At 36.2% G+C, this 14,734-nt stretch overlaps 1 protein-coding gene across 1 annotated transcript in view; it reads right to left on the bottom strand.

Annotated features, from left to right (window-relative positions):
- The window catches only part of LOC148941388 (uncharacterized), a 107,237-nt gene that overhangs the window by 13,271 nt on the left and 79,232 nt on the right, over positions 1-14,734 (bottom strand). The window contains exon 4 of the mRNA XM_089104542.1: positions 3,696-3,958. Coding sequence (XP_088960668.1) covers positions 3,696-3,958 — 263 coding nt within the window. The remainder of the gene's footprint in view (positions 1-3,695; positions 3,959-14,734) is intronic.

Below are 14,734 nucleotides of genomic sequence, written 5' to 3' on the forward strand. Positions count from 1 at the left end.
ACTGCTAAATATATGAAAAAATGCCCTCATTTTCACCAAAGATATTTTAATTGAGAGTGGGTATACAAAAGAATAAAAATTATGTGAGCCCAGAGAAATGGCAAAAGATGAAACAGACCAGAAGATCAATAATATGTCTTTACTATTTATTCTTTATTATCAAAAAATTCAAAAAAGAATAAATAAAAACATAATATAAAAATTGCTTGTAAATCCCAACGATCTATAAGATCCTGGAAAAGAAGTAATACCGAATAAAATACAAAGTGGTGCGTCTGCAATACCTTGATCTTGTTGCATATTGTATGTTGTCAGAATAGAACAAAATAAACTTTGGGAAATAGTAATGTGTTTCAACTAGATTAACAAAAGACAATATACTCATAATTTTGGATATATAACAATATTATAACTCTCTTAACCAGTAGTTGACTTTAATTTCTTTATGGTAAGGCATGCGCAAGTTGTTGTTTTTTTAAATAAAAACTGTTTCATTTTACTACATCCCAATATTATAAGATAAATTAAGATAGCAGACATTATTTATTGTGCATTATGTTTTATTAAAAGATATACTTTATTGGAATTGGCTAAGATGTGAATTTTCTTTTGGTTTTCATTTTATTTTTGTAGACTGTTTGTATTGTTTTCGCTTTTTCTTACCTTTTTATATCAATTTAGGCTAAGTTTTCAGCTATTTTTCACCCGTTGATAAGACTTTTTAGATGGGAAACCGATACAAGCGGGCTTTTATTATTTGTACATTTTTTTTTCATTTTTTCTCGGTCTCATTAAAAATGTAACCCGTTTTTCGATATTTTCATCTCGTTTTATTTGTCAGTTAGGTTCTAATCTGATCAGACACGTAAGTACAGGGGGTTGTCTAGCCTCTGTATATTTACCGTAGTTTCTCATTTTTCAAAGTTTAAGCTTACCTCTCATTTACATCAGAAATAAAATTCACCCCCCCCCCCCTAATGTTCAAATATATACCCTGAATTGGTATATATATAGGGGTGGGGGTAAAATTCCTTTCTGACAAAAATGATTATTATATTTGGAAAGAGCATAAAAAAGGCATCGAGGGGCATGTTTACTTTATTCTTAAGTCAATAATATGAGTAACGAAAAATTTACCAGTATAAGTCATCTATTATGAGCGATTTTTAGTTCCGTATCAGGTCAAGGAGGACAAGGAGGAGGTCAAGGGGGAAGAAATTTATCTAAAAATGGGATTGGGTCCGGAAGATTTGAAATGGGTGATGTATGTAAGGGGAAATTTTATGCCTCTTGGAAAACGTAGGAAATATTTAGGGAGGGCTATTTTGAGGGATGATCCTTCAGTTACCCTATGTGTACAGAGATGGATGAGTCTTTGCATCATTTGTTTACGGGAATATAGGGAGTTGCGCTTGGAAACGTTTGCTAGGGAGGTCGGGGGGAGATATTGGATTTTTGAAATTTTGAGAAGTAGGTGTTACTTAAATATAGATATCATTGGAAAGTTCGTCCGGGTAGGTATGAGGTATCGTGATGATTTTCTTAAATAATTAGTTTTAACGTTTTTTTTTCAATTTAAGTTTTGTTGTTGTATTTTGTCGCTTATTTTGTGTATGTCACCATGGCCCAATTGGGCTTTCGTGTGAATAAATCTGTCTATCTATATATCAATCGCTTCAGGCTTAGTATTTAACCATTTATAGACTATTAATTACTTCAAATCCTTAAATCTACCTCCCTACTATCATAATAAATAAATAACGGATTGATTAAAATACAGAGATAGTATTACTTCATTTATCCTCTCCAACAAGGAGCCGGCAAATAGGAGTCCCGTTTATGGCAGGAACCTGTGCCAAGCTTTACTAATTGCTTGGCATTTTCTCGAGCGAATCTTGGCAACTTTTGAAGCTATCATTCGTGTGGCAATGACAGAGGAAAACATAAAACGAAAAGTTCAGTAGAAAATCTTTTCGATCCCATGAAGTAATCTTGGTTGATGACTTTTTTCTTTGCCTTCGTGCTTTGGTATTGACTTGAGGCGATAAGAAAAAAATGGTTCTAGGAATAATCCGTTTCTGCTTTACTTGTTTTACGGCTATAAAAGTAGATGTAGTAATAAAAGCAGATATAAAAGTAGATGCATCACGCTAGTATCAGTACAAACACTATTAAAGATTCACAGGTAAGAGCTACCACAAACAAGAGTGGGAGTAACACCTCCTCAAGTCCTCTAAAAGGTAGAAGTCATTTTTGCTCCATGGGGAACGATATGCATTCCAAATAGTGGATTATTATTTTTCAATGCATCACCTACTAGCAGGGCCGTCACGTATGGGGGGAGGGGGGACATCCCCCAATGTTTTCGGTCACTCGGTTAAAAAGAAAATCGGTAAAATCGTGGCACTTTGCGCCACGATTTTTCTGACGCCGCTAAAATTCTTAACCAGTGGAGGTGTATCGTGTGCAGCATCGTTGACCTTAGGCGCCTTGATGCTGCAGTGGAGTTTTTAGTACTAGTAGGCAGTGTCGTTACTAGCCAAAATGTTGGGGGGCGGGGGGGGGGCAATAGATTTTACCGACTGGATGGCCATTTTTACGGACTGTTTTTTTAGTCAATATAATTAGCATGGTTCTAGGCGTTTATCCCCCCCCCCCCCAGCGATTACAACCCCCTCCCGCGGAAAATACCCCCTGAAAATACCCCCGGTAAATACTCCCCCCTGGAAAATAAGGTTTTCTAAATTTAAGAATTTTACTAGGGGGGGGCTAAAGTATAGCGGGTCTGCATACAAAATGTGTTTGGTACAATTATTCTGCTTATTAGATAGATAGATAGAGAAATGTATTTTAAAGCCAAATATACGGTCATGAACATAGTAAAATAACATAAATGAAAGGCACAAATAACATAAACTTTGATCAGCGGTCATCATAAAACACTAAAATGAAACACTACATTAACCTAATAATAGTGCTTAATACTTGGAAAAAAGGTCATTTATAAAACAATTAACACTTGGAAAAAACACTTAAATTAAACATTACATTTACTTATGCTGGGATTTTTTTTTTTTTTTTTTTTTTTAGTTAACAAAATTTATAAATACCTCGCTATTCCTCTGTAATTTTTTAGTGGCCATACCTAGAAAGAATTGTTTTCTGACTTCAAACTATCCAAATACTTCACCCCGCCCCTTATGTGCAAATGTGCAAATATATAGCCCAAATTATATATTCCCATATACTCTGTCACTTGTCTTTGTCTTGTCTCGCGCTAAGCTGAAAAAAAAACTAACGAAGAAACCGGTTTGTTCTCGAGTTTTACACAGCGTAAACTTGAGTGAGTTGCCCATAATGCACAAGTGCCAAAATTCCTTTCCCCTACGGAAATAAAAAAAATAAAACTCAAATAAAATTCTCAAATTTGGAAACTTCATAACTTAATAAAACTGGTCTAAGAACACCACCGACCCTAAATAACAATTGTTGTCTTCCTTTATTCCAGCTGCCTTAGGTGTAATTTGTTACTATCGGAAAAATCTTACAATTATGCGTCGAAACATGCTCGCTCTCTTTCTTTCTCTCTCTCTCTTTCTCTTTCTTCCTCCTTTTAACTGTCTCCTGCATAACAGATATTGAAAAATGCACTAAACTTTAAATATTCTGGAGAAGATTAAAAGAGTAAAACAAACTTTTATCTCTCTGCACTTCGTCTTCTTCTTGTCTATCTGCTTCCATTCTATCCTTCACATTGATTCCAGCCATGACATGATATTCAGAATTCAGCGAGTCAGCCAAACTTGCATTATTTCTGTTTTGTGATGATGTATAAGAAAGTGCTTGGAGCTCCGGATTATTGTCACTGCTTGAGTAGCTATTTGAACGATTATGCCGATGAATTGGGCAGTCAAGTGGCACTGGACTGCTGCTCAAACTTCTATATAGTGCGTCATCACTAAAAAAAAGGAGAAAAACTACAAATAAGTAATCTGTCCAATAAACAATAATTCGAAAAGATCGCAATACACACGGTGATCACCTAATGAAACGTTCAAGAGGCGCTTTTGAAGTTTCTTGTGATCGTTCTATCTATATCGGGCAATTTTCAGAAGCTACTTTGAAGGGAATTAAAACTTAAAAACAACCATCCAAAAGAGCTGAGAAAAGGTCTATTCACCACTGTTTTGGTTTTTGGCGGTATAAAGCTTTTACAAGTTTGCGGTAATTCTGTTGGAAGTCACGACTATACGGATATCTTTATTCACACCGTTATATATATATATATATATATATATATATATATATATATATATATATATATATATATATATATATATATATATATATATATATATATATATATATATATATATATATATATATATATATATATATATATATATATATATATATATATATATATATATATATATATATATATATATATATATATATATATATATATATATATATATATATATATATATATATATATATATATATATATATATATATATATATATATATATGCCGAGAGCCCTGGCACTCGGCACGCAGCAGGCTTCTATATACAGATTCTCAATGTCGCTTGTCTTCTAACCGCAGACAAGTTGAGACAATTTGCTGTCTTTTCATATTGTGGCTTTTTTGAAGATATTTGGTTATTAAAGCTATTCCAATTCCTAACAACGATATCTACTAAGCTTCAAACTTTTCGTTTTCTTTTTTAAGGTTTTCGAATTGTTGTAATACCTTGTTAAAATATATAGAAATATTTTTGCAACTACCAGTTTTTTTTTATCTTTATGCAATCTAATGTCTTTTCATACTGTGTCTTTCCAAAGATATTTGATTATTAAAGCAAGTCTAATTTCTAACAACGATTTCTACTAAGCTTCAAAATTTTGGTTTTGTTTTTTAAGGTTTTTGAATTGTTGTAATCCCTTGTTAAATTAAATCCAAACATTTTTGCAATTGCCAGTTTTTTGCTCTTTATGCAATTTAATGTCTTTTCATAGTGCTGTCTGTTCAAAGATATTTGATTATTGAAGCTAGTCAGATTTCTAACAATGATATGTACCAAGCTTCAAACTGTTAGTTTGAAATTTTTGCAGTTACTAGTTTTTTGCCCTTTACTCAATTTAAATGTCTTTCCAAAGATATTTGATTATTAAAGCAAGTCCAATTTCTAACAACGGTTTCTACTATGCTTCACACTTTTGGTTTTCTTTTCTAAGGTTTTTGAATTGTTGCAATACGTTGATCAAATATGCACAAATATTTTTGCAATTACCAGTTTTTTGCTCTTTAAGCAATTTAATGATATTTTCATAGTGCTGTCTGTTCAAGAATACTTGATTATTGAAGCTGGTCCGGTTTCTAAAAACGAAATGTACTAAGCTTCAAAATTTTGGTTTTCTTTTTTAAGGTTTTTGAATTATTGCAATCCTTTGCTAAAATATATACAAGTATTTTTTCAATTACCAGCCTTTTGCTCTTTATGCAATTTATTGTCTTTTCATACTGCCGTCTTTTGAAAAATATTTGATTATTGAAGCTTCCCCTACTTCTAACAACGATATATACTAAGCTAGGAACTTTTGGTCCTCTTTTTTAAGGTTTTTGAATTGTTGTAATCCCTTGTCAAAATATCGAGTCATCATTTCTAATATTTACTTATTTTCGTTTTTTGGGCCTTCGTACTGACATTATAAAACTGGTTACGTCCAAACCTGTAAGCTTAATCTCCTAGCGAGTGGATTTTATCTAAAAAAAAAAAAAAATAATTTTAAGAATTTCATAATGACTTTAGCGATTCTGAACTGAACTTAAAAATTTTTCAATTTTTTTTCATGTCTTAAACACATTGCTTATCAAACAGTTCGTGGTAACAAACTGTAAGTGAGAGGCGAATCGGCTCAATAGTAACCGAAACTCTTAAAAACAGAATTTTGATACAAATACATACATCAAAGAATAGGATTTTTATGCTGACTTAATTTCTAAAAAAGGGGGAAATCCCACCATCAGATTCAGCGTATCAAAGAACCTTACTGTAGAGGTCTCAAGCTCATATCTTCAAAATTGTAGAATTGTATATTTTGCCAGAAGAAAGATCAGAGATGCGTATTTCTTCGTTTTTTATTTTTCCTTTTTTCCAGGGGTGATAACATAGTACAAGACGTCTTTGCATAAAACAAAAATTAAGGCTCTTAACGAATTTTCGCAAACTTTTGCCCTATCTAAATCGTTTATATATACATATATATATATATATATATATATATATATATATATATATATATATATATATATATATATATATATATATATATATATATATATATATATATATATATATATATATATATATATATATATATATATATATATACATATATATATATATATATGATTAGATTATTTGATTTTATTTTTGCTCATTTTTTGTTTAATGGAGTTCTTTACTTTCCTTTGAAAAACTTATTTTGTGGAAAAAGTTTTTTTTTAATTAATTTCTGTTCGTTTATATTGACATAGTTTTTTAAGACTTTATAGTTTGGCCTGCTATTTGTATGCTGGAGAAAAATTTTCAGCAGTTTTTAACAACATACACCCTTTTAAAAATCTGAACACAAATAGTACTGTTTAATTTAGTTTCATACCTCCTCTAGTTGACTGAAATGGAAAATTTGATACCATTCGCAAAAAAATCTGTTTGCTTTCTTTGATAGCTTGGATACACTTACGCTATTTTGATTTGGTTAAATTTCAAGAGCAGAAATAACCCCGAAAGTTTGAACATAATACCCTTAGTCGTTCTTGGGATACTGCTGAGATGCCTTATTGGGAATTAGCATTATCACAGTACATTTTCATTTAATCTTAAGGCAACATTTAGTTTTTAAACATAATGCGAAAATGGGAGGGTGGGCGCGGGAAGGTGGGAGTGGAAGGGGGATTAGTTAACCTCCAATCACTTTCGACTATTAAAAAGGGCATCAGCCCTTTCTATTTTCAATCGAATGAGCCACTTTCGAAGTTCTCACAACAACTCCTTCGATACGAAGTGCCCTGATCTGAACAATAACAACAACAAAGATAACACTAATCACTTTTATTAAAAAGGGCACTAGCCCTTTGAATTTCAAATTGAATGAGCCCTTTTTTGAAGTTTCTATGACAACGCCTCCTATAAAAACCTTATATGCCCCCAGGGCATAACTTAAACCCTTGCCCTGAGAGCTGTGGGGGAGTACCCTCCTCAAAAACATATTTTCCATCTGGAAATCAACTACGCTGAACAAAATGGCTATCTCAAAATTTTTATTGGATGTGTTTGGGGGAATGATGGACGCGGGGGGGGGGTAGTTTCCCTCCGATCACTTTCGACTATTAAAAAGGGCACTAGCCCTTTGAATTTACAATCGAATGAGCCCATTTTGAAGTTTCTACGACAACGCCCTCTATAAAAACCTTTATACCCCCAGAGAATAACTTAAAACCCTTGCCCATGAGGGTTGTGGGGGAGTGTCCTCCTCAAAAAAATATTTTCTATCTGCAAATCAACTAGCCTATACCGGGGAATTATGGGCGTGGGGGGGGGCTAGTTACCCTCCAATCACTTTCGACAATTAAAAGGGCACTAGCCCTTTGAAATTTATAATCGAATGAGCCTGTTTTGAAGTTTCTACGACAACGCCTTCTATAAAAACCTTATATGCCCCCAGGGCATAACTTAAAACCCTTGCCCTGAGGATTGTGGGGGACTGTCCTCCTCAAAAACATATTTTCCGTCCGGTAATCAACTACGCGGAACAAAATGGCTATTTCAAAATTTTGATTGGATGTGTTTGGGAGAATGATGGGCGTGGGGGGGGGGGCTAGTTGCCCTCCAATCACTTTCGACTATTAAAAAGGGCAATAACCCTTTGAATTTCCAATCGAACGAGCCTGTTTTGAAGTTTCTACGACAATGCTTTCTATAAAAACCTTGTATGCCCCCAGGGCATAAATTAAAACTCTTGTCCCGAGGGTTGTGGGGGAGTATCCTCCTCAAAAACATATTTTCCATCAGGAATTCAACTACGCTGAACCGAATGGCTATTTCAATATTTCGATTGGATGTGCTTGGGGGAACGATGGGCGCGGGGGGCCTGTTGCCCTCTAATCACTTTCGACTATTAAAAAGGGCACTAGCTCTTTGAATTTCCAATCAAATGAGCCCCTTTTGAAGTTTCTATGACAACGCCTTCTATAAAAAACCTTATATGCCCCCAAGGCATAGGTTAAAACCCTTGCCCTAAGGGTTGTGGGGGCGGGTCCTCCTCAAAAACATATTTTCTTCCTGGAAATCAACTACGCTGAACAAAATGGCTATCTCAAAATATTGATTGGATGTTTTTGAGGGAATGATGGGCGTGGGGAGGGGAGGGGGCTAGTTGTCTTTCATTAAAAACTTTATATGTCGCCAGGCCATAACTTACAACCCTTGCCCTGAGGGCCGTCGGGGGGGGGGCGGGGTTGTCATCCTTAAAGAACTGATTTCCAAAACTTCCAACTACGTTGAGTAAAATTGCTATCTAAAAATGTTGATTGGATGTGTTTGGGGAAAAGGTGGACGTGAGAGGGGTGTTAGTTACCCTCAAATCGCTTTTGACTATTAAAAACGGTACTAGCCCTTTGAATTTCAAATCGAATGAACCCTTTTTCAAGTTTCTACGACAAAGAATTCAATAATAAACCTTATATGCCCCCAGGGCATAACTTATAATCCTTGCCCTGAGGGTTGTGGGGTAGTGTCATCCTAAAAAAATTTTTTTTTTATCTGGAAATCAACTACGCTGAACAAAATGGCTATCTAAAAATTCGTATTGGTTAAGTTTTGGGGGAATGATGGGCGTGGGGGGGGCTAGTTGCCCTCCAATCACTTTTGACTATTAAAAAGGGCACTAGCCCTTTGAATTTCCAATCAAATGAGCTTCTTTTGAAGTTTCTACGACAACGCCTTCTTTAAAAACCTTATATGCCCCCAGGGCATAACTTAAAAGCCTTGCCCTGAGGGCTCTGGGGGAGTATCCTCCTCAAAAACATATTTTCTATCTGGAAATCAGCTACGCTGAACGAAATGGCTATTTCAAAATTTTGATTGGATGTGTTTGGGGGAATGATGGGTGTGGGGGGGGGGGGCTTGTTTCCCTCGAATCTTTTTCGACTATTCAAAGGGCCAATCAAATGAGCCTATTTTGAAATTTTTACGACGACCCCTTCCATATGAAGTGCCCTGCTCTAAAGGAAAAAATAATAAATAGTACATTGAGCCAACATCGCTTTTATATGCCCTCAGGGCATAACGTAAAACCCTTGCCCCGAGGGTTTTGGGGGAGTGTCCTCCTTAAAAACATATTTTCTATCTAGAAATCAACTACGCTGAACAAAATGGCTATCTCAAAATTTTGATTGGATGTGTTTGGGGGAATGATGGGTGTGGGGGGGGGGGCTTGTTCCCCTCCAATCTTTTTCGACTATTAAAAAGGGCACTAGCCACTCCAATTTCGAATCGAATGACCTCTTTTCGAAGTTTCTACGACAACTCTTTCTATACAAAGTACCCGGGTATGGAGGAAAAAAAAAACACATTGTGCCCACATCGTTCTTTACTGAGGCAGCGAGCTAGCGCTGCCTAAACTCATGTATTATTAGGGCGCTTTGCTTTATTATTAGACTTGGTACAGATAAAAACCCGTGAGGTAGTATTACAAATCTTACCCGTTGACTTATGAAGGCAAAGCCCTCCCTTTTTTGGGGGGGAAGGTGGCATAACATCTAACCGTCAGGAGCACTAACGTCATTTCGTCTACAAAATCCGTCATAACATCGACAGAAAAATCCGTCAGAACCACTAACCGTCATAGTATCTAAAATTTTAAAACTTTAGGTTTTTCGGGTTTAGGGGTGAAAAGGTACCTAGGTTAGGTTAAATTTTTAATTTATGCTATGCTTTGCCCCCCCCCCCCCCTGATGTGCAAATATATTACCGAAATTTGTTTCTAAACTATTATATACTTATCACTATTATATAAACTTATATTTTTTTTAGATGTTATGACGGTTAGTGGTTCTGACGGATTTTCCTTTTAGATGTTATAACATTTAGTGCTTGTGACGGTTAGTCGAAATGGTAGCACCCCCTGTTTTTAATTGTTTGTCCTGCTTGTAAAAAAGTCAGTGCCATACCTATAGGTAAAAACTATAGTTTTTCCTCAAAACCAAATAGAAATTCGCTGAAGAAGTACTTATTCAAAAGAAAATCTAGAGTTCGGTGAACTTTTCTGATAAAACAATGTTTGTGGCATGTGGTGATACAGTTCTTGCAACATTTAGTTATTTCATAAATTGATAGGGCTGGGGAATCAAACCCTTAATTACTCTGCTGGACATGTCTAAAAACGTCCAAGGACTGAATTTCAGCATCTTGGTTAATTGACTTGTCCTACTTTTAAACATTCTTGCCTTGATCATAAGAAAGGGTGTGCTAAGAAATTCTAGGTTTTTGAGAATGTGCCCTCTACCGCCTCCCCCTCTACCTCCCCTTCCCCAGCCATAGCTTAAAGTACTCGTATTTGGCAGCTGGTCCCAAACCGTTAGAAAGTCTTCAACTAGTTTCTCGATAAATCCTTTCAGCTTCATACATAAAGCACTTACTTTCTTTTCTAAAAGCTTTGTTTGATTCATCTTTTCGCTTGTTTAGCTTCCTAACAAATAGAATAGAATAAGAGTAGGGTACGGATTGAATCGATAAAGCAAAGGCCAGGTGATGGTTTCGGTGAAAAGAGTCTGCATAACAAACCCCAGGCAGATGTTGAAACTTTTATTGATGAGCTTATTGGGGTGCGCGCCTATTTTCCCTTTCCAGTCTTCCCGTGCCGAAAAGATGAATAAGATTGATTTTTATAATACCAATTCAAAATTAATCTTACGAAGGTATTGGTTATTGTTGCTAGCTTCCAATAGATACCCTATCAAGTGTTCCGCTTCCCTTCTTTCTTTCTTTCTTTTTTTTTACCTTTAATTGCAGGAATTGGAGCTTACAAGACACATGTATGGACCAGCATCCTCTTTACGCGAAATATATGAAGCTGATATAGTTTGCTTTGAGTTCGACTCCTTGATCTATTTGACTCCTTGATTTATATATATATATATATATATATATATATATATATATATATATATATATATATATATATATATATATATATATATATATATATATATATATATATATATATATATATATATATCGTTCAAATTCGATCCCTCCAATCTGTTCCTGATATAATACCGATTTATGCTATTATGGTGGTATGAGTGCACTCAGTTTCTTCGGTCTACATTGCAGCTTCACTGGGAGTAGGTTTCAGCTGTGAGTAGATGCCAAATTCTTAAATAAATTGGATACATTCAAAACTCTCCAAATTCAAAACTTGAGGCTCACTTACCTCCTCCAACACTCTTGGAGAATTTTAAATTGATCCACAATCCCTTGACTAGATATGTGAGAAACGCTATTTTGATAATCTGGTAGCATAGTATCATATATAGACCCCGGTGCCACGCCAGCGCATCGACCTAAAACCGCCACCTAGAGGCCCGGTTGACCACCATCGAAATGTCGCTACGCCACCGGCGCACCGCACGCGCGCCGCCACCGGCAGATGCGGCGGCGTTTGACTGACTTTGAATTAATTTTGCGGCAATTCTTTATTGCGTCAACCGCAAAGTCGGAGCTTTTCCTTCTCGTGTGGTTTAATATTTCGATTTTCCTGATTAGAAATCAAGCAGGGCTTGCACTATCCCCGAATTTTCGGGTATTTCTCCGAAAATGTATGCGTTAAGTATCTCGATTTTCCTGATTAAGAATCAAGCAGGGCTTGCACTATCCTTGAATTTTCGGGGATTTCCCCGAAAATTTATGTGTCACCCCGAAAAAAAATTGTTTCACCGAATCCCCGAAAATCATCCAATCACGGTGCCATCCCTAGTGATTTATCAACAGTGACTATCCCTGTCAAATATTACTTTTTACACCATGATTCTTCACTATTCTTTTGTTCGTTAATTTTCGTCTCTTGTGTTACTTTGCACATAAACCAGACAGATACAATTGCATTATACACGGTTCTTCATATATTGACAAAAGTATCGTCTTTCTGAAATTAAATTAAAAAAACTTTTTTAACTGAAAGTAAGGAGCGACATTAAAACTTAAAACGAACAGCAATTATTCCGTATATGAAAGGGGCTATCCCCTCCTCAACGCCTCGATTTTTACGCTAAAGTTTTTTATTGTTTTAAAAAGTAGAGTGGTGAAAAAGAGTCAAACTTTAGCGCAAAGAGCGAGGCGTTGAGGAGAAGACAGCTCTTTTCATATATTGAATAAATGCTGTTCGTCTTAAGTTTTAAAGTCATTCCTTACTTTCAGTTAAAAAAGACTTGTTTTTTATATAATTTTGAACATTTTTCAACTAATACAGGTTCGATTTTGGCTCACCGGCAGGAAAAATTAAAATACAATTTGCATATTAATTTTGGTAGATTTATTCCGGATATGAAGGGTCGCCCCCTCCTCAATACCTTGCTGTTTACGCTAAAGCTGTTAACACTTTTAAAAAAGTTTCCTATTTTAATTAAACAGCCCCTGTGTTTCAATTTTAGTAAACAGTCAAAATTTAGCTTAAAAAATAAGGTGTTGAATTATGCCATATATGGCATAATTACTATTTGTTTTTCAAATAATTCCGGTAAATCTGAGTCACCCTCTATGAAATATACCCCTCTCTCTCACGGAAAACTCCTCTGAGGAAATTTCATCCAACGTAAAGTGCGCCTCTCTTCCGGCAAATTCCCTCCAGACAGTTCCTTCCTCTCTGAGAATCCTCCCCTCTCTGTAAAATTGCTAGTGGACGATTCACCCTGAAAGATTCCCGTTAAAATTTTTTCATTGGAATAAGATTTTAATCTCTAATCGGTTTCTCGATCAATCCGGAAATGCCCGCTTCCGTGGAAATTATTTCCTAGAAAACAAAACGCGCGGGAAAAAGCACCCGGATAATTCCCCCGGAACATCTCCATATAAAACATTAGGCAAAGAGAATGTAAGACAATTAAAAGAATTTCCTATAGTAATTCTGTCAAAACCGCCCCAGTGCATGGGCGCCCATAAGGGGGGGGGGACAAGGGTGCGCTAGCCCCCCTGGATGAATGATGGTGTCATATATTTGCATTATTCTAAAAAACTTTCCACAGGATAAGTTTTCGAAGAAAAGTAAAGAGCTCTATTAAACCAAAAATGGGCAGAAATAAAGTCAAATAATCTTCCAATCGTAAAACAACCACAAATCACTTTCAACAATTAAATGAAACTCAAACGAACAGGAATTATAATAAATAGCCGAGTCAAACTCAAAACGAGCAAAAATTAACATTACTAGGGCTGACAACCCCCATGCCGGTGTGCGTGGACCTGAACCACCGTGTAACTGAACCACAAGCAACTGAAGCCCTGTAACTGAACCCCTGTAACTGAACCACCGTGTAACTGAACCACCGTGCAACTGAACCCCCGTGCAACTTAAGCCTCGTGTAATTGAATCACTGGGCAACTGAACCCCATATAACTAAACCCTCGTGTAACTAAACTCCCATGCAACTCAACCCCATTTAACTGAACCCCCATGTAACTTAACCCCCATGTAACTAAACCCCCGTGTAACTGAACCCCCATGCAACTAAACCACCATGTAACTAAACCCCTGTGTAACTAAAACCCCGTGCAACTGAGCGACCGTACAACTGAACCACCATGCAACTGAACCACCGTGCAACTTAACAACAGTACAACTGATCCTTCGTGTAACTGAACCACCATGCAACTGAACCCCCGTGCAACTGAACTACATTGTAACTAAACCACCGTGAAACTGAATCACTGTGAAACTGAACCCTCCTGCAACTAAGCCATAGTGTAACTAAACGATTTCACCAAAGTAGGTAATGAACCTTTTTCAAACCAAATGATAAACAAATACGAGCGTCGAAAATATCATAACAAGAAAACAACAAAACAAGCAAAGTGGTAACAAAAATTATAGTATTTAGACGGTGAGATTCGCCGTTTACCTCCCCCCCTTCACCCCCACCCCCTCCCCCCTTAAGAAACATCCCTTAAGGAAAATACCCCGCGGAAAATAACACCTCACGGAAAATACTCCCCTCCCAGAGAATACCTACCCGTGGAAAATACCCCCCACACAAAAAAATACCTCTTGCGGCTGGTTAGTCTCCAATCGCTTTCGGCTTATAAAAAAAAATGACTAAAAATGCCTGGGGGTTATCAAACAAACTCTACCTCCATCCTCCTGTCGCCTCTCCCTTAGAGCTAATTCTGTATTTATTTGAAGGCTCAATGAGAACTGAGATGTTTTGGCATCAAAATGCACCCTTTGAGGTATCTCCCTCTCTTCCTAGCTACAAAACAATCAGACAACCCCATTGCAGAAGTTTCAGTTCCTTTTTAAGTCTTTTTGATTTGTCTATTGCTTACAGATAGTATTTGTCATCGGGACACATACGGATTAACATTGGAATTCTATTTAGGATGGGGGGTTTTCTGGAGGATCTTTCATGAGAAGATTGTATTTGCACGGAGGGGGGGGGGGTCAATATTTAA

Source organism: Artemia sp. Qi Xiang Cuo, chromosome 18 (genome assembly GCF_049724085.1).
Source record: "Artemia sp. Qi Xiang Cuo chromosome 18, ASM4972408v1, whole genome shotgun sequence".
Classification (NCBI taxonomy): Eukaryota; Metazoa; Arthropoda; class Branchiopoda; order Anostraca; family Artemiidae; genus Artemia; species Artemia sp. Qi Xiang Cuo.